Source organism: Polypterus senegalus, chromosome 3, assembly GCF_016835505.1.
Source record: "Polypterus senegalus isolate Bchr_013 chromosome 3, ASM1683550v1, whole genome shotgun sequence".
Classification (NCBI taxonomy): Eukaryota; Metazoa; Chordata; class Cladistia; order Polypteriformes; family Polypteridae; genus Polypterus; species Polypterus senegalus.
The window spans coordinates 277057659-277084132 of NC_053156.1; the positions used below are offsets into that span (position 1 = coordinate 277057659).

The window sequence follows — 26474 nt, forward strand, 5'->3', positions numbered from 1 at the left end:
GCTGGAGAAAAAATAAAATCTGTAGGGATTCCAGACCATGAGACCGCCCAGTCCCCTCTGGACATTCTACCTAACATAAATGAAACAGACCTCTTTGGATTTAGGGTTCTCACGGAAGGACTTGATGCTGATGGTCATGTAGACTTCTGGCTTTTGATCCATCCATCATTGTTGGAGCATCATGAAGCTTTGAGTAGGTGGTGGTGGCGCAGGCCACCGGAAAAAGAAACAGAAGAGAGAGTAGAGGTCAGTACGGATTTTAGAGCCACCATGAATAGTTATTAAGATGACCTGAACATACAGAGTATCAGGATTAAGTTAAATTGAAGTTATAAAAAGGCCATGTTAAAGTAATGTGTTTTCAGCAGTTTTTTAAAGTGCTCTACTGTATCAGCCTGGTGAATTCCTATTGGCAGGCAATTCCAGATTTTAGGTGCATAGCAGCAGAAGGCCGCCTCACCACTTTCTAAGTAGGATCTAAGGTTACGATTTGGAATATAACGTGTCAGACATTCCGATTATATAAGATGGGGCGAGATTATTTAAGGCTTTATAAACCATAAGCAGAATTTTAAAGTCAATCCTGAATGACACAGGTAACCAGTATAGTGACATCAAAACTGGAGAAATGTGTTTGGATTTTCTTTTCCTAGTTAGGATTCTAGCAGCTGCATTCTGCACTCGTTGCAAACGATTTATGTCTTTCTTGGGTAGTCCTGAGAGGAGTGCGTTACAGTAATCTAGTCGACTGAAAACAAACGCGTGAACTAATTTCTCTGCATCTTTCAGTGATATAAGAGGTCTAACTTTTGCTATGATATGTAACACTGGATACAAATATTTTCAGCATATAACACTAAAACAGATAAATACAGGATACACAAAGCACTAAGTAGAATAAAAGACAATAGACCAGAGTAAAATACTAAATTCAATACTAGAAGAAAAGCCTGAACAACCAACAACATCATTTGTGATATAACACACAAAAAACTTATGTTGAACATAACAGGATTGAGAGGTAAACTGAAAGAAGGGGCAGAATGTTAGGGTATGTTAAATGCCTTCATGAACAGATGAGTTTTACATTATTTTTTAAAAGAATGAATTGAGTCAGCTGATCTCATTAATTTTGGGGGTCATTCAAAAGTCTGGGAGGACCTTAGTGAGTGAACAGGAGCAGAGCGATGAGTAGGTCACTGATGTAGTCAGGTGCATTTAAAGCTTTGTAACTTAATAATAGAATTTTATATTCAAACCTGTAAGACACAGTGAAGGCAAAGCAGGATGGGTGTTATGTGTTCAGTGTGGCTGGTTGATGTAAGGACTCTTGCAGCAGAGTTTTGAATCAACTGGAGCAAATTAATTGAATTATTTTGGCATTTCAAACTCTACAGGTTGATAACTGAGGAGATGGATTCCTGTAAGCCCACGACTGGCCATTCCACAACAGATTCATTCTTTCCTGTTGGGTTTCTAGGGTGCAGGTTAATTGCTAAGCATTTGCAGTTAAGTAGCTCCACACTTGAGCTCTGCTCACTGTTGTTATCCCATTGGTCTACAAAGCTGACCATGTCAGTAACTGAGTATTGTGACCAGCAGGAGATGGACACACTGAGAGACCCAAAGACACAGTAAATGTCCAGTAACATCAGATTTAATTAACCGGAATCAACTGTAATAGATTATACTTGTAACCCACGTCTACACACACACACACACACACACACACACACACATACATACATAAAACAGCAGTAGGTCCATATGGAATGACCCTCTATCCTGTATGTGAACAGCTGCTTATTTCCTCCTGTCTATCTTGTTTAATGCATCCATGCCTGAGGACAGACATCATGGTATGACTTCCATATTACTAAAGGATCTCTATTTGAAATACTTGTGAAAATTTTAACCCAAACACAAAGATCCTTGTGCCTTCCTGGTCTAGTATTAACTTCTAAAACTTTTATCTTTCATTGACTTATTTTAATTTTATGACTATATTCTAGATAAACAGTAAGAGTTAAATACTTCAGCAAATATACACTGTTGACTTTGGGAAGGTGCAGCCACAGCGGTGCTTTTTTATTTTAGTCATGCCTTTTTTCAAAAGCTTTGTTTGCTCATGTGTAGGAGGTACAGGAGACTTTAACATTATACAGCAGTACTGAGGACTCGAGAGACCAGCCTACACCTTCAGTCATTATTATTATAAGTGAATATTGGTCACTGATAAATGACGTCTGTCTGTTTTTTTCTTCCCTCAGCTTCTTCATATGAAAAGCAACAAATACCTGACGGTAAATAAACGACTACCTGCACTGCTGGAGAAGAACGCCATGAGAGTAACACTGGATACAACGGGCAATGAGGGATCCTGGCTCATCATTCAGCCATTCTGGAAACTCCGCAGCAATGGGGACAATGTGAGGGTTTTGCATACTCAGATATCTGTCCAACTAAAACATCCCCTACTGCTTACCACCATAGATGAAGATGTCAGGTTATTAAATGGGTAGGGATCAGAAGATGAAACATTGTCAAAAGAAAATCGACGAGGGTCAATGCTAGAAAGTTAAAAGGCACTGACATTAAATCCAAACAATATCCAGAATTAAAGTCAAAAGATGAAACTATGGTTCAAATTCTAGGAAACGCTAACCAGAAATAATCGCACTGTAAGTTTTGAGACGCTTTATTTAACGTCTAAGATACCAAAAATCATGCCCCTTAATAATGGGTTACCACATGGCAGTGAAGCCACGAAATGACAGTGTCTGAATAATAAAATGGCACCGGGGACCACAAAAATAATTTAACTATGCAAATAACTGTTAAACATTGTTTTGTCATATGGGGTCCTATGGTGACCCTATTTTCCCTTTAATTTTATTTATTGTGTAGACTTAACCACAATGCCTCAAATCCCATTCAGTAAGTCAGATACTGTACTTCAGCACTTCCCACCCCGTCCCCTCCTTATCTGAGTGAACAAACAAGCAGGAGAAAGCGCTACACTTTTAACTACACTTTATTAGGTACACCTTGCTAGTACCAGGTTGGACCCCCTTTTGCCTTAAGAACTGCCATAATTCTTCATGGCATAGATTCAACAAGGTGTTTGAAACATTCTTCAGGGATTTTGGTTCATATTCACATGATAGCATCATGGAGTTGCTGCAGATTTGTTGGCTGCACAACCATGATGCTCTTTTGGATTGGAATCTGGTGATTGCGGAGGCAATTTCAGTACAGTGAATTCACTGTCTTGTTCAAGAAATCATTTTGAGATGATTTGAGCTTTGTGACATGACACATTATCCTACTGGAAGTAGCCATCAGAAGATGGGTACACTGCAGTCATAAAGGGATGAACATGGTCAGCAACAATACTCAGGTGGGGTGTGACATTTAAAAGATGCTCATTTGATACAAATGTGCCAAAGTACCAAGAAAATATCCCCCACACCATTACACCACATATATGTGACATTACAGGAAGTGAGTGCAGTGATCTGTAGAGTGAAGTGACTTGTACCCACCTTGGCTGATTAAACACCGGATGTGTTTCTGCATTTTGAATAATTTCCAGCAACATGGTGGCACATGATGGTATTTCTTGCAGCAGAGAGTTGCCGTAGTGCAGACGTGACAAGACCAAAACCTGGACTAGGAGTTGTGTTGCATACTCTGTCAGATAAAATCAAATATTATACAGAGTGAATTTGTAAGACAAAGAGACTGCAGCAATATGGTTCTTAAAGGACATCTGGTCATCAATCACCACCCCGAGGTTGAATGCTGACTTGGCAGGTGTTAGTGATAATAAACCAAGCTGAACAGAGATGGGATACTAAATAGACAGACAAGCTGGGATAGCAAGGAGTTCTGTCTTTGCCAGGTTGAGCTAGAGTTGGAGTTCCATCATCCAGGTTGCAATATCAGTGAGGCATGCAGAGATTCTAGCAGATATCATATGGTCCTCTGTAGGGAATGATAGGTATGGCTGAGTATTATCAGCATAGCCCTGAAAAGATAAACCGTGGGACTGGATGATAGGGCCTAGTAAAAAGGTAGTAACGACTGAGGAGAAACCAGTGAACTCCAAAAAATAGTTGGGGTACTAGGCAGGTTACCCTGTTTACTAATAAAAAACAAAAAAAAAGGTGGCACAACGGCCCATCTCTATATATATTAAATCCAACGTCTGACTGTCTGTATGTCTGTCCGCTTTTCATGAGAGAACTACTTAACAGATTTGATCAGGTTTCTTTTCAATTATTTGCTTGAACATTCTGGTTGATTGTGCGACCTCTCTTATCGTGCTAAGTATCATAGTTCACTTGCGGTGCTGATTTATTTGTGCGAATGTGAGAGAAACGCACTCACATGCCAGCCTCAGGGCGTTTCTTATATCCACTTAGCTAGTGAATGAGAGAATTACTTAATGGATTTAGATCGGGTTTTTATTCTATAATTTGCTTAGACATTCCAGTTGATTTTGCAACTTCTCTCATCGCGCTAAGAATCATAGTTCACTTGCCGGACCAACACAGGCTACGGGCCATGGAGAGGGGGAAGCGTGATGTCAGGAGTGGGGAGTTGGTCTACCTTTGCGTTTTAGAGCTTAGCTAGTGATACATTTTTGTTTATTTATTTTTAAAATTTGTCCTGTTTCACTACGACACGGACGGAGCTGCAGGGAATGGCTAGTTAAACAGTAACAGAAAAGAGATTTGGTCTGCCTTAACAATCACAGCAATTAAGTAGGAGCTCTTTCTTCCATAAGTGTTAGGTCAGTATTAGACGCCACCTTCCAGGAGCGGCTCCTTTTTATAGTGTTGGGACTGGAAGGGGGTGGAGCCTTTTCTGGGCTTTGAGGTGTAGCTAGGTGTCCTCCTTCAGCGGTGGCTCATTACTGAGAAAAGAGGAGCTACTGCTAGAATCAGCGCTCCCTCTCATTCCAGGGTGGAAATGCTTACCTTGTCAGAGCCCGGCAGATGGTTCCCAGGCGTGCATGTGTGGAAATTTGTATAGGTATATATGTATATTTGTAATGAAGAAGTTTCTGAGTTCCAACCCATAAATTGCACTCTCAGCTTACTCCCCATGCCCTCAAGATCTTGAGCCGTCATCTGAAGTATAAAAATAAGCGTCTTCCTCAGGCCCACCATTTGTCATATTTGCTCAAGCCGTTGCCCATTCAGCATATGGTACATTATAAAACAAATGGAATAGTGCAGCAAGTAACAATTAAAGTTACGTTCACATTTATCTTCATTCCAAAGTAAAGTAGGGAACCTCAGCTTTAATGCTGACAAATCATGATCCTGTTTCAAAATGAAGTCACCATTTCTTTCAAAATGGTGAAAGAAAGAAACCTTCCCTCGTACTGAAAATAGTTCCTTCAACATCTCCTCTCAGCACTTTTATATCTTGAAGACCAAGCTCTGCTCCTAGTTGGGGTTATGGTGGAGAAACATCTAAGCCCCATCTCAGTTGCTTGAGGAGCTATGGCACTGACTAGTAAACTGCAGGTAACTCTTGTGCAGATTCAATGATTTTTTTGGTAGACGATCTTACAAAACACACATTAACCAAAAATTTCTCTTTAACAATGGAAGGCTTGCATGCCACATTTGGAGGGGTGAGCTAGAATTGAGGTAGAGGGGTAGGACGATGCTCTGAAGTGCTGACCACTTTTCCTTTGATTTTTACAGGTGGTGGTGGGAGACAAGGTGATCCTGAATCCTGTCAATGCTGGCCAGCCTCTGCATGCAAGTAATTATGAACTGACGGACCACCCGGGCTGCAAAGAGGTGGGTGATACGTGTTACAGTATTTTTTGTGTGGTCAGTATGCAATATTACATCTGTGAGTTTTGTCATTTTCCTTAAAAGTCTTTAGTTACACAGGTCTGTAAAATTAAACTCATAAAAAATTGCTTTACTTGTGAAATTATTTGTATGTGCATCAATGAGCACAATAAAAAAATTTTGTTAGAATGTTTCCACCCCATCACATTTAGGTACAAAATTGAAAAAACACGGAAAATAAAATTTAATTAAATAATTTTTTCACATATATTATATTGTTTTAAATCAATTTAACATGAACATATTTAGTCAATCCAATATTTTCATACATGCATCTAAAGAAAACAACAAAACCTATTCATTGACCTTCATATAACTTTGTTGCTACTTAGCCCTTTTGATCCCAAACTTTGTTTGATGTCCCGTCGTTTGTGCACTTTTTCTGGTGCGTTCCTTTTGAATCATTCAGCAGTTGTCCACCATCATACTGACATCCTAACGTCTTTGGTGCCTTCTTTCTAAGTCTTTGATATCCTGCGCTGGTATCATATTATACATCAGCAGTGGGGCTCTTTCTCTGTCTTTCTGCCCCCTTTAGATGGCAAGGTGGTGCCTTGTGTCACAAACTCTACAAAGAGCCATAGCATGGTTTGGGCCAGCCACCCATATAACTGGTATCCTGGCTGCAAAGTCGTGAATATGTTACACCGCACTGCTGTGCACAGAACTGAGTCCAAAACAGAACTGAGGGAATAGGAAAAAAGTGGATGCTTTTAAAGGGGAAGACAGGAAGTGAGATCAAAGGGGTCGGGCTCATAAGGGTCTTCAACCATAGGCTCGAGCCTTGACGTGACATCACAGGGGCTGGAGCCGGCAAGGTTTCTTCCATAGGCTCGGACCCGGAAGTGACGTCAAAAGGGCCAGGTGGAATCTTCCGTGAATGGTCTGAAGGAAAGGGAGAAAAAGAGTCAGTGCACTTTGCCACATCCCAGTTTGATTCGGAACTGCCCTTACTCAAGCCCTTTAGCTGCCTCCCATGCGCAAGTGTGTGACACTTGATAAGCTCTGCTGCCTTACTGTTGCACATTTACCAAATTTGCAGCACGTGCACATTCTCTCCGTGTCATTGTTGGATGTTCTTCTTTTTTCTCCTGGTACTCTGCTATTTGCCCCATATCCCAAAATGTGCAGGACTGCTTGATGCTCATTTCTAAATTTGCTAAGTATGACCAATGATGGATATGTGTGCCCTGTAATGGACTGGTTCCCCCTCCAGAGTTGGTTTTAATGCTTCTGAAATGACCTCTGGCCCTTCATGGCCATCCATTGGCATAAACAGGTTCAGAGCATTAATGGATACATTTATAATGAAGCGTTTATTTTTTTTCCTGTGAATTTCCTTTGGAATAGACAAGTTCATAAAAATGAATACATAACATAACCCTCATTTCCACTTAATCCAATTCTGGATTGCACAGAATCTGAAAATATATTTAAAAACAAATATAATTTGAACGTAAATTTTATACTAATGTAATCCTTTAAAATTACCTGTTGAAGACAGTAAATAGAATAATTTAAAAAATATTTTATATCTCTTGGCCTACGTGTACCTTCAGTACCTTTCCTTGATACCCTAACTAGTATGTCTGAACTTCTCTTGTCCGGTGCTCCCCTCTTGAGTGTGTTCCCCTAAAGTCTGCTTTTCAGATTCTGTCATTTTGAGGCTCCTTGCTTATCTCCTGTCCACTTTTATACTTCCCGTCTATGAAGGTGGCTCTCGGCGTACCTCCAACACCTTTACTCCTCCTCATGTGTGTCACACTTGCACTTCCTCTTTCATTTACATCACCAAAGCCAAACTGACAAGTCACACCAAAACTGAACTAACCAATCAGACTGGTCAGAGGGACCGAACACCCAAACAGACCTTAGCGTTTTTTTATATAATAGATATTCAAGAAAAATTACAATCATGAGGGATTCATGAAGTAAATTTCAGCTTACAGTTAATTTTAAAATGATACAGTGATAACATCCTGATTAAGTGGGTTTGAGACCATTACAATACGTTATAGTAATAACATACTCCATATTGTACAGTACATAGAAGCAGTGTACAGAGTCATGACAAACATTTGACATTTATACGCAATGGTGGAAAAATCTGATGTCCTAAAACTTTGGGAAGATCTCGGAGGATAATGATGGTAGTCACAAAGGTGATCTTCAGAGTCTGCAGAAATAGTGTCTTGAGGTAGGTCAAATTAGGACTGTCATCTGTGTATGCAAATCCTGGATGTGCTACTTCGAGTAGAAAGGGTTAGCTTATGATATTTAAAAACACTTTACCTGAAACCATGAAACGTCCAACAGGACCCCAGCAGAACATGGTTGATGATGGGCTCTTTGAAATTTGAAACCAAAACTTGAATAATTATGCATAGGTGGGATTATTATTATTAAATATGGGGGCCTTTTTATATCCTTCAAGCAAGCTTTATCTGACCTTCTGTCAGTGCCTGCTAGTATATCACTTTACCTGTTTAAAAACAATTATGGCAATGAGGATGTTCTTTATTTATGATCATAGATGGATGGATGGATGGAAAGATGGATAGATATATAGTACTTTATATTTCACCTAGAGAAATATAGCACCTATTAGTCAATTACTAAAGGAGAAACTGTCCAGGGCCATTTCAGTTTGTGTACAACATTGCCTCTTTTACTCAGAAACAAAAAGTTAAATAAGTGACATAATTAAGAGCAGGTAGTCTTCTTGTGGAGCAATATTGGGAGAAGATTAAAACTCTTTGTTCTTGCAGGTGAATTCTGTGAACTGCAACACAAGCTGGAAGATCAACCTGTTCATGATGTTTAGAGATGACCGAGAGGAAGTTCTTAAAGGGGTAGGTTAGCAAAGCCACACTGTTATCTTCTCCTAATCTTTGTCTGGTGACCACAATGACTCACTCTGAGAACTGATAATATGATTGTTGGTTAAAGGTGGTTTGTGATGAATACATTGTTCCCCTCATTGTGACTTTTCAGCAGCACTAACATGGCCATTTTGCTCCCTAGGGAGATGTGGTGCGACTATTTCATGCAGAGCAGGAAAAGTTCCTAACGTGCGAAAAATACAAAGCCAAGCTGCACGTCTTCCTCAGAGCCACCCTACGTCAGTCTGCAACATCTGCCACCAGCTCCAATGCTCTCTGGGAAGTGGAGGTGAGACACAGTATGGAGATTTTGAACATGAATGCTGTACTTTATGAAGCTGTTGTGTTCTTCCATGCCATGCTGATGTTGCTCATTTCTGCATGAACAGTTTAATGCACAGGAGAATGATTGAGGGTTATTTTTTATGTTTCAACTTTTTCCAGGTTGTCCATCACAATCCATGTCGAGGAGGTGCAGGCCACTGGAACAGCCTTTACAGATTTAAGCACCTTGCAACAGCAAACTACCTGGCTGCAGAGGTAAGGACAAATTCTCAGGCCTACCTACAGTACACGGTCATCTTGACAGTCTGACTATTAGGAATTCTCTTCTTTTTTTTTTGAGAAAATGTCTTCTCTTGGCTGCTAAAATGCAAATATGACAATCACTTACACCAGTACCTCATAACACTATATCTTGATTTAACAAAAAAAAAATCAGTATTGCAATAAAAGTAAATTATTAAAACACAGTAAAACAGATAAAAGCAAAAATAGGAAATGTATTTGAAACTTGAAATACTGAAAGACACTTATGTAGGGTTAGAGATGATGAGGAAGAGGAGTCCCTTCAAGTCTGAGTGAATAGCTGCTTCAGATTTTTGTTCGGTCCGTAGAGATCTTTACCTCACCGTTTATTTAGAAACGCAGATGTCTTGTCTAGGTGACGATCTTCTCTCTCCTGTTCTTCTTGTCTTTTTGCAGCAAACATCGCAGAACTTTAAAGGGTTCTCTTCACTTAGATTTAATAATTATTACATGAATAAAAAATTATCTTACAACCATTGTTTATCTTTTTCAGGTTGATTGTCCATTCTGAAACAAATTGCCTCAGACTGAAATAACGTTAGTTTTGCACATACCAATAAAATTAAGCAAATGAGTCATGTCAGTAAAGATTAAAAGTTTAAGTCAATACTAATGCTAATGCTAATACTAATATCAGTTAAAAGATGCACTACTGTATATCAAATAAAAATATCAACATGTAATATTATGTTTGGAATTCGATTCTGTGTATAAATCAATGCCTATTAGTCTTCAGTTTATAGTGTTTTTAATGAAAGTGAGCCCGAGTCACACAGTCTACTAGTTTACCTGAAAAGTAGCAACCTTTCAACCAGTTCTACAAAATCTGTCAAAGTCACAGCCTTGCCATGGAGCAAAAATGCTCTGCGGTTAAAGCACTTCTCATGAATCGCTCCGTCTCTTTCCAGTCGTAGGTTCAAACTGAACAGCCACTTCCAGTAGCTGCCACGGCTATATAGGGACCATATGGTTCACCCCAGTCCTGACACAGTGCAAGAACCTGGGCATGGCATTGAATATGCCAGTGCTGCACAATAATAATCATGTATCCTGTTGTGATGTGTAAGTCACTTTGTATAAAACTGGTTACTGATACATAGACAACCATGGCTTTTAAAGGCAGCGTGGGACTGCTGTAATATGTAAGTCACTTTGTATGACCGTTTTAAGTCGGTAATAAACTGGTTATTCACAGAAACCTGATTTCTAAAATGCCACAGTGAGAAGTCAAGCAAAATGACACCTTTTATTGGCTAACTAAAAAGATTATATATAATATGCAAGCGTTTGAGGCAACACAGGCCCCCTGCCTGAAGAAGGGACCTGAATTGCCCCGAAAGCTTGCATATTGTAATCTTTTAGTTAGCCAATAAAAGGTGTCATTTTGCTTGACTTCTCACTACATTCATAATGGCTAACACGGTACAACACCCAAGTACTAAAATGCCATACAAACTCTTATTATGCTTGAAGAAATCAGGGTATTTTCCTCTAAGAAAGCTCATTCACAGAGGTAGATTTCACGGTGAGTAACCCGATTATGTGGCCATGTAAAGCCTTAACTGGGTTACTGTTAGGGATGTTGTAGTCTGCGTATGTCCGTTGTGCTTTGATAGCCTGCACTTGTCTTTACTTCACACACGCTTTCTGCAGCCGTGGGCAGAAGCAGCCACTGATTACATTTTTTGAGGTGAATGTTTGGGTTGTTGCATTTTTCTTTCTCCTGGCTGAAATAATGTGTTTCAATATTTCAGAAATAAAAATAAATGTGTTGATGAGTTTAATGTACTCTTCTAAACTTAGCAACACAATCTCGAGAGCGGTAACATACATTATGCAGTCCGCTTGGTTTTTAAAGTAATGAGTAACCTAACATAATACTTATTTAATCTTACTGAAGTAAAAATACCTGCATTATTATTATTTTCTTAGTGGGTTTAAGGTAAGAAGCACGAGTACCGGGTCAGTCCTTTGCAGGGCTCAGTCACACATCCAAGCAGAAAAACAGTTTGCTGCATACAATCTGGAAACATATAAAACGTCAAATTGAATAAACATACTTAGAAAGTACAAGAAAATGATCACAGGCGTCATGCTTATATTCTGATTTACCAATGAAGCCATTTAGCTCATTTTTGTGCAGTTTAATGACATCAGGGTATTGTGACAAAGAAGAACTCCAGAAGATTACTTGTCCATGTAAACACAGATTTTTTAGGAAACCAGGTTTCTGCCTTAGCCGGGTTATTAACCTTAATCCACTTACAAGTGCGCATGTGGGTTTCTCACCTTCTGCCCAAAGCAATCTCACTATGGCACATTGTTCAATAATTGTGCAGCCCCACAGAGGAGCATCCATGTTCATTTCATCTTGGCTTTAACTAGACAAACAGCAGAGCACTGCACTGTGCATGTTGAAGCTACGCATAGACTATCCATCCATTATCCAACCCGCTATATCCTAACTACAGGGTCACGGGGGTCTGCTGGAGCCAAACCCAGCCAACACAGGGCGCAAAGCAGGAAACAAACCCCGGACAGAGCACCAGCCCACTGAAGGGCACACACCACACACCAAGCACACACTAGGGACAATTTAGGATCGCCAATACGCATAGACTATGTACGTTATTATGCCATTTAGTGATGCAGTACACAAAATGACAGCAAGCTCCAGAATTGATAACAACAATTGTACCTTTCTGTTTTGTCTTATTGTCAGGTCTTTTGTTCAGTTTCTTTCTCTCTCTCTCTCTCTCTCTCTCTGATTTTCCATAGTTATTTTATGTATTTGTCTCATACGTGACTAAAAATGGGACACTGCAGCCCTGAACATTTAAAGTGCATGAACTGGAGGAAACCGAGGGTGGGTTTTTTAGACAAAACCCTGTGGGTTGAGCCTTTTCAATGGAGGATTTTGAAACTAATTACCGCAAACTTTTAAGTGAGTCGTCCCCTCGCTGGCCAACCCGAAATTAGCATGTCCAAATGTCCCTGAGTTAATCCCTTAATCTGCCTGCGCTGCAAATTATTAAAAAAATATGTATTGTTGTGGTATTTAAATCACTTTTTAAAAAATTGATAGATAATATTCAGAACAGCCTGAGTAACCCCATAATGGCCAAAGTGTTCAACTGTAAAGCGTATGTTTCCTATAAATTTCAACCTTGCCACTCCAGGTGAGCCATTTTACCTGTGAGTGCTGCCACTGAGAGATCAGGTGTATGATTGTGATTTGCTGGTTAGGTTAATAAATAAAGAGACTCAATATTTTGTAACAATGTGGACCCCTAGTGGCAAAAATGTAAGCCGAAGTTGCCAGAGGGTTCATTCGCCACCACCGACTCAATAATGTTTCAGTATAAGTGGGGCATTTATTCTGTGAGTGATGCACTTGAAGATACACTGGGACCGATGCAATTTGTTAAATCACGTGTGGATTCGGTTTTGTTTTTTTTTTCAAACCAAGCGTTTATAAAGTTTACTTTACTTTTAATGTGGCCATGACATACTAAATTTTTCATAAAAGAAAGTCCAAAATAACGTTTTGTGGTGATCCTACATACCCTAAATTTTTAGTCCGCAGTGAATGTTAAGCTCCAAATAAGAGTAAAGGAAATAACAGAGAAGATGTAAGTGTTTATGCTGATGATGGGCCATCACAAACATGTCTGTAGAGAGCAGCAGACACAAAAATTAAAAGATGCCCCCTGTAAGTTGTGTATTGAGGCTTTGGGATGGTAAGAAGAGCAGCATCTGCACATTTTATTTGTCTCATAGTCATCTAAAATGTTAGTGGCATAGACAGGTTTTGTGGATACCTGTGTCATGAGCTCTGTCACACACTAGCCGAAGCAACTTATGGATAACACTGTCAACATTTCTGGTTTGTTATTTGAATTTGTACTTTTGTAGGTAATGCATAATGAGGTTTCTTGTTGAAGAGACCTGCTTGAGCAGATTAATTTTGCATAGACTAAAACACAACAAAAAAATGGAAATTTGGAAAGGCACAACTATAGTAACTGTATTTCTACCTTTATGCTGGCTTCCATGTTCTTTAATAAGCACTAAATGTATACAGTATTTCTTTTTCTATAGGTTTTGGGGGTTCTGGGGCTTCTTGATTGTAATATAATTAACTCCAGTATTATGGTCTGTTTTATAGGAGAACCCAAACTACAAAGGAGACAATAGTGATGCGAGATCTTTGGTAAGTAACCAAACCTTTTGTTGCCTTGTCCACATTCAATCTGGAGTCACTGCACTTTGAATCTGCACTGGAAATCCTGACATTCTTCCATGATTGTGGATCCCCAGATTAAAAGAAGGAAAAGAGGATGGAGGTTTGGCCAAGTATTTGCCATTAAGCATGTGTCATTTTGGATATACAGTAGGTCTCTGTCAAAAAATAAATCCATCCATCCATTTTCCAACCCGCTGAATCCGAACACAGGGTCACGGGGGTCTGCTGGAGCCAATCCCAGCCAACACAGGGCACACCCTACACCCTAATATAAAATAATTTATTGTAGCAAAAAATGTTTGCATTATTCTTTAGTGCAATGCACCACTTAAAATACATAATATTAATAATTGCTGATTAATAAGGAAAGTAAGACGTACATACCTATATTTTTTCTTACTAGATGGCAGCTAAAATATATTGCTGATTTTACAAGCTGACATGGTTTATGTTTTTATTTATACTTGCTTTTTGATGGGTTTTTGGCTTAGCTCTGCACTTTCATTTCCTTTTGTTTCTTTGCTTGGTAAAAATGTCTAAATCTCATAATTCAGGAATTTAAGTCTTCTTCCTTAAAATATTTGTCTTGCTGAGGGGTTGTTTGTTTTACTTGTTATTTTGTTAGCACATGATGCCTTTATCCAAGGTGATTTTCAAGATCGGTATTCAGCACCAGAGTTTATATAAAGATATAAAGCACCTTCAGAAAACATAAAGACCCCTTCACTTTTGTCACTCCTTGTTGTGCTGCAGCCTTGTGCTTAACTCATTTACATGATTTTCTCCTTCATCTAACAACACTTAATACCCCAGAATGTGAAAATGAAAATGAAAACAGGATTTTTGGATTTTTTGCAAATGTTTTAAAAATTTTAAACTGAAATATCATTTTGACACAAGTATTCAGACCTTTGCTATGACACATGAAATTAGGGTCAGTTGTATTCCACTCTACTGTATTAATCAACTTTAAGATGTTTCTACACCTTGCTTGGAGTCCACCTGTGGTCAGTACAATTGATTGGACTGATTAGGAGTGGCCCGCCCATCTATAGAAGGTCTCACAGTTGAGCAAAATCCTGGCCATGCGGACAAAGGAACTGCCCTTCAACTCAACGGCCCACAGAGCTTAGAGACAGGATTGTGTTGAGGAACAGATCTGGACAATACTAAAAAAAAGTCTTCAGCATTGAAGGTTCCCAAGAGCACTGTGGCTAAGATAATTTTTAAATTGAATAAGTTTGGAAGAACCATGTCTCTTCCTAGAGCTGGCCATTCAGCTAAACTGAGTAATCTAAGGAGAAGTGCGATGAATCCAGTAAGAGAGGTGACCAAGATGAGCTGCAGAGAACCAGTGTTAAGATGGAAGAAACTTCCAGAAATACAACCAGCACTGCAACACTCCAATATTCTGCGCTTTATGGTAGAGTGGCCAGATGACGTATGAAAGCCCAATTGGAGTTTGCAAAAAGACACATGAAAGACTCTCAGACTATGAGAAACAAGGTTCTTTGGTCTAATGAGACCAAAATTGAACTGTCTGGCTTTAATTCTGATAGTCATGTCTGGAGGAAACGAAGCACCACACATCACCTTTGTACCATTCCTGTACCATTGTTGTTGGCAGCATTGTTTTTAACCGGCAGAGACTTTGAGGCTAGGCAGGGTTGAGGGAAAGCAGAGTGGAGCAAAGTACAGAGAGATCCTCAATGAAAACCTGCACCAGAGCACTCAGGACCTCATACTAGGCCAAAGGACAGTGCCCCTCTGCACAAAGTAGAGAGAGCGGCCGGAGTGGATTAGGGTCAACTTTAAATATCCTTGAGTGGCATTGAACCACCTGGAGAACCCTGAAAATAGGTGTCCATTGATGGTCTCCACCCAACCTGATAGAGCTTGAGCGGATCAGCAGAGGAGAATGGCAGAACATCCCCAAATCCAAGTGTGCTGTCCTGACATACCCAAGAAGACTCCAGACTGGAATCTTTGACATAGGGGGTTCAACTAAGTGTCGAGAAAAGAGTGCTTATGTCAATTTAATATTTCATTTTTTTTATTTTTAATGTGTTTGCTAAAGTTTTTGTTTTGTCATTTTGGGTTATTTAGCGTTGTTTGATGATGGAAAACACGAATTTAAATGATTTTAGCAGAAAGTCTTCCTGAATATATACTCTACTATACATGTTTTCACAGTTGGAGTGCACGTATTTTAAGTGACTGGCTTAATGTCTCACAGTGACAGAGTAGTGAAGCTGAACCAAAAGTCTTGTGGTTTACAATCCAAAGGCTCTGTCACTACCACGCTGCCTGCCCAAGTGAGGAGGACTTATTAGAGAAATGGAGTGTGGAAGGGCACTGTATAAAATAAAGTGTGTCTGAGTGTGTGTTGTTACTCCTTGCAGGCAGATAGCAGCCGCATCTTCAAGAAGAACACAGGTGAGAACATCAAATACAAGCTGGCGGCAGTACCACATGGCAATGACATAGCCTCACTCTTTGAGCTGGACCCCACCACACTGCAGAAAAGTGACTCCTTTGTCCCCAGGTAATTTGTTTTTCTTTTGATTGTCCAATGTTTTGATTGTCCATGAGCATTGAGTCTAACTTGTGTCATCGTCCTACTTTATTGCTTTTTCAGGAACTCGTACGTGAGGCTGAGGCACACATGCACTAACACGTGGATCCAGAGCACCAATGTCCTCATTGATACGGAGGAGGAGAGGCCCATCCGGTTAATGGTGAGCTCAGCTAGCTGCTTTATTGTATTTGTCACAGTAATCAGGGCCACCTGGTGCTGTGGAGAGACGTCTTAACATATAGTAGAGCAGCAATGAACCACTTGATAATTTGTTGTTCTACCGAGGGGAAATTTTCATATATTTACAGTAATTGGGATTTTTAGTCAAAAATACTGAGCAACTTCAGAATGAAAACAACTCCATTGATTTCTCTAAATGTTTTGTAAATAAAAAAGCAATATCAGCGTTTACTATTGTGTTATGTGTCTCAGTGGTCACTTGAAATGAGGATGGTGGTCATTATGATTGTGCCTTAGGTAGCTGAGGAGTCTAATCTTTGAGCCACAGGTTTAGTATAGTGGAAACATCAAGTTCCATTTTGGAGCTGCTTCCATAAATCTGGTTCCTTTACCTTACATTGTCCTAATCAGAGAAGCGGTACACCCCAATTGACTGATTATGACATCGCTGGTGGCACTACAGGTTCTGATTTATGACCTTGTGGCTGGAACACCTAAATTGATTTTGTCAGAAACAATTGTCTTTGGGTGATACATGATTAGTTGAATGGAGTCCACGTTTGAGCAGTGTTGTATACTGCTTCAAAAGTGACTCAAGTAAAAGTGGTCAATGAGAGACGTTTTTAAATATCTGATATTAAAGGCGTGTTCACACCTACTGTAGTCCGTTTGGTGCAGTTTGTTTGAACTCAGTTGTGATTTCCGCAAACGTCTGCTGTTTTTTGGTAGATGTGAACACGGCAGACGTACTGGGGTGCAAACCTAAACAACCAGACTGAGACCCTTTGAGAAAAGCGTGGCCTTGGCGCTGTACTAAGTGAACCCTGGAGCAGTTTGCATGAGTTAAGAATGTAATCTGATACGAGACCAATCAAATTACGGGAAATGCTCTGCATTATGTGTGAAATTGTGCATGCTGTGGTAGTCACACTAATCATCTGCTTTCGGTAATCTCATTCACAGTATGAGTCGAGGGCTGATGTGGAGCATTAAAAACAATAAAAAGGAATCAATAAATACGCTTATAGGTAAAAATGTAACACAATTTGTATAAAATAACTCACACAATTACCAGTCGATCAGAGCAAGCCTAGCACCTGATCAGTCACCTGATAAATGCCCCTTGTGTACACAGTCATACAGAAGTTGAAAAAGAAGAATCAAGAGTAGTCTCCCCTAGACTCTCTCATATACTCAGATATGGGGATGAATATTTGAGGAGTAAACCACAAAAAAATGATTATGTTTTTATATTATATACATTAAAGAACCATCAACAACAAATCAAATTAAGAATATATTGAACAATTATTATAAAAGTAAAGTTGTAATAAATGGGGCTCTGCAGCTGCAAGAATAAAAGGTAAAGTAAGGAAATAGCTCAAACGTTGATAGATCTCTATGTTTTTTTACCTAATACTTGTTTGCAAAATTTGGTTGACCTAAGTGAAAGTGTACTCAAGTTATCACAGAGTTATCACAGAGAGACACACAGACATAATTCTAAAAACGGTATTTTCAGACTCAGGGAGGTCTAAAACACCAAGATTCATCAAAATCTCGAAATGGAATTTTTGGAGGATTACAATACTTTGCATACGAGAAAGTCGGGGAGGTCTAAAACGTTGAGATTCATCAAAATCTCAACATCAAATTTTTGGACGATTACAATACTTTCCCTGTACTTCGTATACGAGAAAGTAAAAATGAAAAGGGAAAAATGAAAGAGAAATGAAAGGTGTAAATTTATGTGTGATTGGGACAATCAAAATGTCGAGGGACCAACAGCAGTGCTCTGTTAAACTATCGATCAAAGCCCCTGATCTTACACTATGAAAGTAATGTGCACAGGTGAGGTGGGCGTCCTGTCAATGTGATCGCTTTTCAGGCACAATGTGGATACGCTAACATTGACATATGTAGTAAATGTTAATCAAACATTATAAAATGAACATTATTAACACGTAGTTACAGGACTTAAGACAGTAGACATGTGATTTGACCTAAATTAACATTACATTCATATTATGGCTGCTGGAGAGTAACTGTGCAGCATCATACAGTTAAGTGAAACCCACTTGACACGTGAGCTGTCATAAAACTGAAGCACATCAGTTTGCGCCCTCAAGATAGCTTGTTCACTCTCCTGTTTGAAATGTGTCCTTTTCGTACCATGTGCAGTAGCACCTACTTTTCAAGTATTTTTCCAATTATTCTATTTTCTTCTTCTTTCAGCTGCTCCCGTTAGGGGTTGCCACAGTGGATCATCTTCTTCCATATCTCTCTGTCCTCTGTATCTTGTTCTGTGACACCCATCACCTGCATGTCCTCTCTCACCACATCCACAAACCTTCTCTTAGGCCTTCCTCTTTTCCTCTTCCCTGGCAGCTCTATCCTTAGCATCCTTCTCCCAATATACTCAGCATCTCTCCTCTGAGCATGTCCAAGCCAACACAATCTCGCCTCTTTTCCAATTATTCTATAATCGCCGTTTTGCTCACAGAGCTGAGTTTTGTAAATAAAACAAATAATTACAGTACTGATGAGAGATGACCGGATTTTAGTGTAAATGGTGCATATTTGAAAATTTTCCCAGATTCTTCGTATACACGTGTTTTTCCAAAACCTGTTCTTCCTAAAGTGAGAGACACTTGTATTTTAGATAACTGAATGACCAAAGCATTGTGCATGTTTGTGTAGCCCATTTTGTTTTTGGCTTAATATTGCAGTGACAAATGTGTCTGGCAAAATATATTGGAGTAAAAGTAACCATTTGCATTTGAAAGTATAGTGAAGTAAAATTGAAATTAGACAACTTTCTAGTTTCCCCAGCATATTAAACATCAGGTCTGATTAAGTACTCCAGGGCCAGCGGAGTACATCGCCTCCTAGTGGCCCCAGCATTCTCACGTGAATTAACTTGCGATGGTAAAAGTACCAGGCAGTGTTGCTTGTTCAATGGCTGCCAGTCCTATATTATAATCATTACATCCCAGTATTTCCTTTATACCTTAATGCCATCTCTTATACACCAATAGAGCCCATTGTCATGGTGGCCAGGTTGAGTGTTTCTAGTGCCATGACTTTCTTACTTGAAGCTGTTGTTGCCCTACAATTTAGTGAATTCATATTTGATGGCAGTGTCTTTCCTAACAATTCCTAAAATTTCTCTTCACTCTTGTAGCTTGGTACCTGCCCTGCTAAAGAAGACAAGGAGGCCTTTGCAATTGTCTCGGTGCCAGTTTCTGAGATTCGTGACTTGGACTTTGCCAATGATGCCAGCTACATGCTTGGCACCATAGTGGAACACTTCAAAGAAGGATTCATCAGTCCAAATGACCGAAGGTAGTAATGATATATCTAGTCATTCTAAGGATATGACAAATTATTAGCCTTTGTCTTTTCACTTATACTTTTTATTATTTTATTATGAATATTGTAGGTTATATCCTTTCTGGTTTGATTTATTCAAGGATCTTTTCTTGTAAATGTTATTTCTACCAGTAAGAGAGCTTTTTGTATCTTTTTAGAGGCATCACATTTATAGAGCATGGCATGAGGGTACCACAGGTAACATTGTTGCCGTGCATCTCCATAGTCCTAGGTTGGAAATCCAGCCTTGTGCATATTCCCCATGTCCATGTACACTTTCTCCCTGTGCTTTAGTTCAGACATGAAGATTATGTTGGTTGGCAACCACAAATCAATGTGTTTAATAGTTTAGCCAGTGACAGATTACATGCTCATCCAGGATTGAATTGTGCTGTAGGTATAGGCTCTGGCATCAAATGACCCCAAATCAGAATAAGTGTGCTAGTAAAATGAATGAATGTTACATAGGACAGAATGCTGACACAACAGTTAGTTCTTTTGCATCATAGCCACACTGTTCTCAATTTAGTGTCTTTGTGGAATTGTTAGCTTTTCTGGTAGTCTGTTTCTTTTCTTTAAGTGCTCTCCTTTCTTCGATCTCCCAAAGACATTCAGGTTAATTGAATTGGAAACTTTATTTGATCTGTGAAGGTTTGGATCCTACCTTTACAGATGTCCTCTAATGGGTAAAATAGGCCCAAAAAATGGATGGATTTTTTTATTTAGTTAACCTCCTATTCATGCTGTTCAACAAGATCCAAAACCCAGAGTGGATTTGAGAGCTGGATACCTTCTTCCATAATGCACCATTTTAGAAATGTGGCTTCATATCTTGATTCAACAAGAAACAATGGATGGTTTCCATTTCTTTAATATCCAAGAATGACATGATCAACTTTCTGAAGGCTGACTGGCTTATAGGTTTAGTGCATATGACCCGGCCATACACCCATGGATTATCAGAATTAGAAGCGAGGGATGGATCCAGCGACTGGGAATTTACATCCTTCCCAGCCATTTGGATAAGCTTTTGTTGGTTTAAGTCATTCTTATACAATTTTAAAGCCATAAACAGCAGATTCATGTCCATTCATGCTCTTAAAAATGTTGATGGCCTACTAGAAAACATTCGAATATAGGGCAAATGACCTAAAACTAGATCTAAGTTGTTGTATCATCATATACTAGGCAAAATCCACATTTGTACAGTTAATTATTGTCACTAATTTAAAATTTTCTGAAAAGGTACGGAATTGATATGTTGCTTGAGATGCTCAAATCTCCTAATCCTAATCCTGAATTTATGAACTGAAAAACAGATTTGCCATCAAGCTGTTGGAAGACTTGGTTTTCTTTGTTACGGATACCAACAATAATGGTCAAAATGTCCTAGACATTGTGGTAATTAAGCCCAACCGTGATCGTCAAAAGCTCATGAGGGAGCAGAACATTCTCAAGCAGGTGAGTCCTTTATGACATTCTACCAGAGCAGCGCAGTATATTATCCTAATCTATGCATTTGATATCTGTCGTAAGAACGTGAACAGTGATTAGATGCCTGTTTCCTCCCCACCAGATTTTTGGAATCCTTAATGAGCCCTTTAAAGACAAAGGTGGAGAGGGGCCCATGCTAAGACTAGAAGAGCTCTCTGATCAAAAGAATGCACCTTACCAGTACATGTTTCGACTTTGTTACCGTCTGCTCCGTCACTCCCAGGAAGACTACCGAAAGAATCAGGTATGGTAGACGTGACAAGGGGCTCCGACTTCTAATATTCTTGTCATGGGGACAGATTACAAATTCCTGGCTACCCTTTTTGTATTGTGATCATCAGACCTTTTGTGTGGCAGTGTACTAGACAACTAGAGACCCTTAGGGCAAGGACACACACACAAGAGTTATCATCATTGACCTTTCACAAGTGCATTATGGGAATTAAAAATTTGGACTAGCTCTAGTTCAACCTTTATTTATGTTGTGCCAATTGGAAGGAGGAATTCTAAGTTTTGTGAAACTTCTGCTCAGTTATTAGCACTTAAGCCTGAGTTTGAATCCCACATCAGTCATTGTTTACCTGTGTCTGTATGAATCTGATTTTCAACATGGCAGGTTGTTCATTGCAGGCTCCTTCTTTGCTCCTGATGCTGCCCAAGGTACAAGCTCAAAGCACCACTGTAACAGAGAGTGCAAAATCAAAAAATTTATGGATAAATTAGGCCTGGACTGGTCCAGCAAGCCTGTCAGATAGTTTAGAAACTTATGAATACTAATTTAGGAAATACCAATAGAATGGTTTCTGGCTTTTGGAGACCCTGAATTGTATTAAGAAGGTTATGGAGTTGGATAGATGGTTGAAAATTATAATGACTATAATACAGCAAAGACTGTAGATAATCCCATTGAGGGAATACATGGACTACCTCAAGGAGACGAGATTGTGGTACTGACTGCACTGGACAAATAAAAGGAATAGTTTCACTTGATAATAGATTTGGGCATCTAAATGCAGGGTTCAAGACCCTTTCTTTTAAAAATGTGTAAATGTTAAAGATGCTTCAGGGAGCAGAGCAGTTCATGCATTCTTCATTCTGTCCTAGGAAGACATAGCCAAGCAGTTTGGGGTGATGCAGTCTCAGATTGGCTATGACATTCTGGCTGAGGACACCATCACTGTGCTGCTACACAACAACCGCAAGCTATTGGAGAAGCATATCACCAAAAAAGAGGTGGAGACCTTTGTAAGCCTGGTGAGGAAGAACAGGGAACCCAGGTGAGGCCCTAATGTCCAAAGGGTGGACAATAAAAGGTGCTAATTTGCTCCCTGCTCAGGAAGACACATTGAAATATTTTCACCGGTTTATAATGTCACTATTGTCATATGTGCAGAGTACAGTGCTAAGCAACATGCAACACGTCAAGGCTCTCCAGCACCATGACCTGTGGTATTATCACCTTATCTTAAAACTTCAGCCTTCCTCACCTGAAGAATCTCAGAACCTATTTGTTGTACCCCAGCATCATAACAAAAGCCGACAAATATCTCATTGTACTCATCATAAATATCTTTCTTAGATATTAAAACTAGTATTAACCTAACTTTTTTTGTTAAAGGCATCCATTTTTCATACAGTATACAATAAAAGAAAGCACTTGTCTATTAAATCTTCTTACTCATAAGTTCTCAGGGCAGCTGTAGACTATGTGTACTGCTTCATAAGATTATTGTCAAATGTTTAGCACAGCTCTTCTAGTTGGGCTGAAATGGTCTGAAAATGCAGAACTTCTTCACACTAAGCTCCACGGACACAAACTTGGGTCCACACAATATAGAAAGCATGCAAAAAAAACCCCAAAGAAAATCGTAGCCTGCTGATCGAAAGCAAGCGCCCTCCACTCAGGTGACTGATTTGGTTTCTGACTGAGAGGTTGTCCACTTTGCAGCACGGTTGTTTCGTCTGTGCCCCACTATACTTACTCTTTGAAGAGTTTCACCCTCCATGTCAAGGTGCTTCTCCCACTGCCTCTTCTTCACAAGTCCGACTCATAATATCAATGCAGCCGGCTACCATTTGGTTCTGACCCACCTCATGGACTGTCCCCGCTGCTGTGGCTTCTTATTGTGACTTGAGCCTGTCAGTGTGCTTGTTCCATCTGATCGTTGATGCAACAACATCACCATTTATTTTTATGGCATATTTTCCTACAAAGGGTGTAGCTCAATGTGACCCGACATTTGCGCGATAGACATATGAGTGCCGACAAAATAGCGCAGATTAAAACGTGGTGTCAAAATCGAGCCGACAAAATCGCGAAAATTTCATTAAATATGAATTACTAGTTTAAAGCATATATAATAATGTTTATTTTAGAAGTCAATATTATGAGACGCGGCATGCCATCAGCACAGCACACAGATAGTCCATAAGATGACGCCCTGCATATGTAGGAAGAATTGCAGCAAGACGTCTTGATAGTTGAGCGTATTTAGACTTGCTGGCTGCCTGACTGCTGGTAATTCCGCTTTGTATACGACGCGTTATGCCAACCCTCGACTGAGTTATTTGTTCGCGGCATGCCATCAGCAGTTATAACAGTTATAACCTAGCACATAATGTGTACATAATGCGCACATACACGTCCCAATCTCTTGGCCTCTCTCGCGATTTTGTTGGCGCACATTTGTCGAAAACCAGTTAGTGGGTTTGTCACCGCTCATTTGTCCGTCGCGGTTTTGTCGGCGCTCATATGTCTTTCGCACTTTTGTCGGTGAACCATAGCTCAAAGTGCTTTCAAAGAGGTCAAAGAAAAACAAATTAGAATTAGATAAGAGAAAGAATGCATAAATAGAACAAAACAGGTACAAAAAGATAAATAATGTACACTTGCATAAGGCAGATTTATAATTAAGAGAAACAGAGTCATTAAATATAGAATTGTTTCTTTAAGTCTGTAAGTGATGGACTGATGGTAAGGACATTTGACTAAGGTGGACAGAAAAAAATGTAAAATTCCAGTTATGCAGGAGAACAAAAGAAAATCTGTAGTGATTCCAGGCCAAAAACCACCTAGTTATTCTTTATTGATTTTTTTTAACGCTTCATCTTAGCGGATTTGATGCAGTATGTCACGTGGCAGGTTGTGATATTTGCTTTCATTCAAACATTCAGACATCACAGGCGGCTGCACAGAACTCTGACCAGGTGGTGGTGGCAGCACAGAATGCCACCACAGACAAACCATAAAAGAAAACAGAGAAAAGTAAAAATGAATAGATTATAAAGATAAAGATACAGTGAGGAAATATTTACTCCAGATCACTTCAATAAAATATTTTCAATGCTGGTATTAGGAACTTATGAGGCTTACGGGTGCAAATTGGTCTGAAAGACATTTTTTGCTTGAAAAGGCCCATTTGCCCCTTCAACCATCCTAAAGTAATTTTGTCTTCATTCATATCAAAATACAGACACTGAGCACATCTTCAGTTTGCCTCAATCTGCTGAATGTTGTCTTTGTTTAAGTCATTTTCTTTTTGGATTTGGAGGATCTTGTGGGGATCTAAACGTCTTTGCTGTTGTTCACTGCTGTTTCTCACATCTCATGTAAACCTCTTTTCAGATTCCTCGACTACTTGTCAGACCTCTGCGTATCCAACAATGTCGCCATCCCTGTGACTCAGGAGCTTATCTGCAAATGTGTCCTGGACCCCAAAAACCAAGACATCCTCATCAAGACAGAGTAAGAATCCCAGATGCCAATTGTTGCACATATTGGTAATGTGTGGCGATGAGCCCAAATTAAAAGGAGAGACAGTCTTGGGTGGCATGGTGGTGCAGAATGTACCAGTGATGATTCCTGGCTGATGATGTGATTTTGAATTGGGCTGCTGTGTGTGATGTTGTCCTTTGATTGACTGGCATCCCGTCCAGTTGTTGTTCTTGTCATATGGTTGTGGCTGGTACTGGAATTTACTCTGAATCCTACAAGAGTTACAGAAAATGAAGGAGTGGAAAGGTGAGCATTCAATCTCAGGTTTACTCTAAATGGTTTTGACCCATTTTACTAAATTATATTTGCACTTTTTTTGTTAAGCAGCCTACACAAGAAAAATTAGAAGATAATAGTATTTACAGTACTGTAAGTATTGTGCAGAGTGCAAGTCAAAGGAGGCTATGCTTAAATTACAGGCCTCACCTGGAGTACTGTGTGCGGCTTTGGTCTCCGTATTACCAAAGAAGACTTAGCAACACTAGAGAAAGTCCAGAGAAGGGAAAGTAAGCTGATTCCAGGAATATGAAATATACTAAAGGAGTTTTCAGTTTAAACAAAGCGAGATTAAGATGTGACATTAAATTAGATAAGTTTTATTGTTCCCAAGGGGAAATTTAGGTGCATACAGCAGTAGAAACATAAAGAAAATATACAGATTCACAGGATAAATGATATAATCAATCTATCAACCAATCAGGTAATCAATAAATAAATCATGCGTCTTGTAAAGCAATAGCAAAATGAACGTAAAAAGTATGAGCCTTTAGTTTGGGATGTTGGCAGGAAGCATTGAATTGCCTGATAGCAGTGGGCAGAAAAGACTCGTAGAGCAGGGGCCGCCAACTCCGGTCCTGGAGGACCACGAGAGGCTGCAGGTTTTCATTCTAATCCTTTTCCTAATTAGTGACCTGTTTTTGCTGTTAATTATCTTCGTTTCAATTAACTTTATTTGACTTGCTCTTGAAGACTCAGATCCCTTGTTTCTTTTTCCTTAATTAGCAGCCACACAATAATGAGATACAAAATGAGCCCAAACAAATGGTGTCCATCATACAATATTTGAAAATAAAGAAAGACGAAGGTCTCAGGATTGTTGATCTGCCCAACATTTTAACAGAGCTCTTAGAAAAGAGAAAATCAAGAATTTTGGAAATGTCTGCTAATGCACCATGAGAGCAGCAACAAGCCATCGAAATAAAGAACGAGTTTAATTAACAGCAAGAATTAGAGCCTAATTAAGCAACTGGTTGGAGTGAAACTGGTTGGAGTTTGAGGCCCTGACTTAGTTGGTCTTCTGTCTGCACCCATTTTTGTTTGGGTGCCATTTAAGGAAAGAAATGAAGCAATTCAGAGGAACGATGAAGAAATTCAGGGAAATCATTTTTAAAGAAGCAATTCAATTAAAATGAATTCACAAGAAGTTAATTAGCAGCACAAACAGGGCACTCGTAAAAAAAAAAGGGTTAGCATGAAAACC

At 39.4% G+C, this 26474-nt stretch overlaps 1 protein-coding gene across 1 annotated transcript in view; it reads left to right on the forward strand.

Moving 5' to 3' along the window:
* The window catches only part of itpr3 (inositol 1,4,5-trisphosphate receptor, type 3), a 189352-nt gene that overhangs the window by 74467 nt on the left and 88411 nt on the right, over window positions 1–26474 (forward strand). Inside the window, exons 5-17 of the mRNA XM_039749235.1 lie at window positions 2271–2429; window positions 5724–5822; window positions 8648–8731; window positions 8904–9050; window positions 9206–9301; window positions 13518–13562; window positions 15998–16140; window positions 16234–16333; window positions 19538–19698; window positions 21045–21186; window positions 21302–21463; window positions 22324–22496; window positions 24845–24964. Of these exons, the coding sequence (XP_039605169.1) occupies window positions 2271–2429; window positions 5724–5822; window positions 8648–8731; window positions 8904–9050; window positions 9206–9301; window positions 13518–13562; window positions 15998–16140; window positions 16234–16333; window positions 19538–19698; window positions 21045–21186; window positions 21302–21463; window positions 22324–22496; window positions 24845–24964 (1631 nt within the window). The remainder of the gene's footprint in view (window positions 1–2270; window positions 2430–5723; window positions 5823–8647; window positions 8732–8903; window positions 9051–9205; window positions 9302–13517; window positions 13563–15997; window positions 16141–16233; window positions 16334–19537; window positions 19699–21044; window positions 21187–21301; window positions 21464–22323; window positions 22497–24844; window positions 24965–26474) is intronic.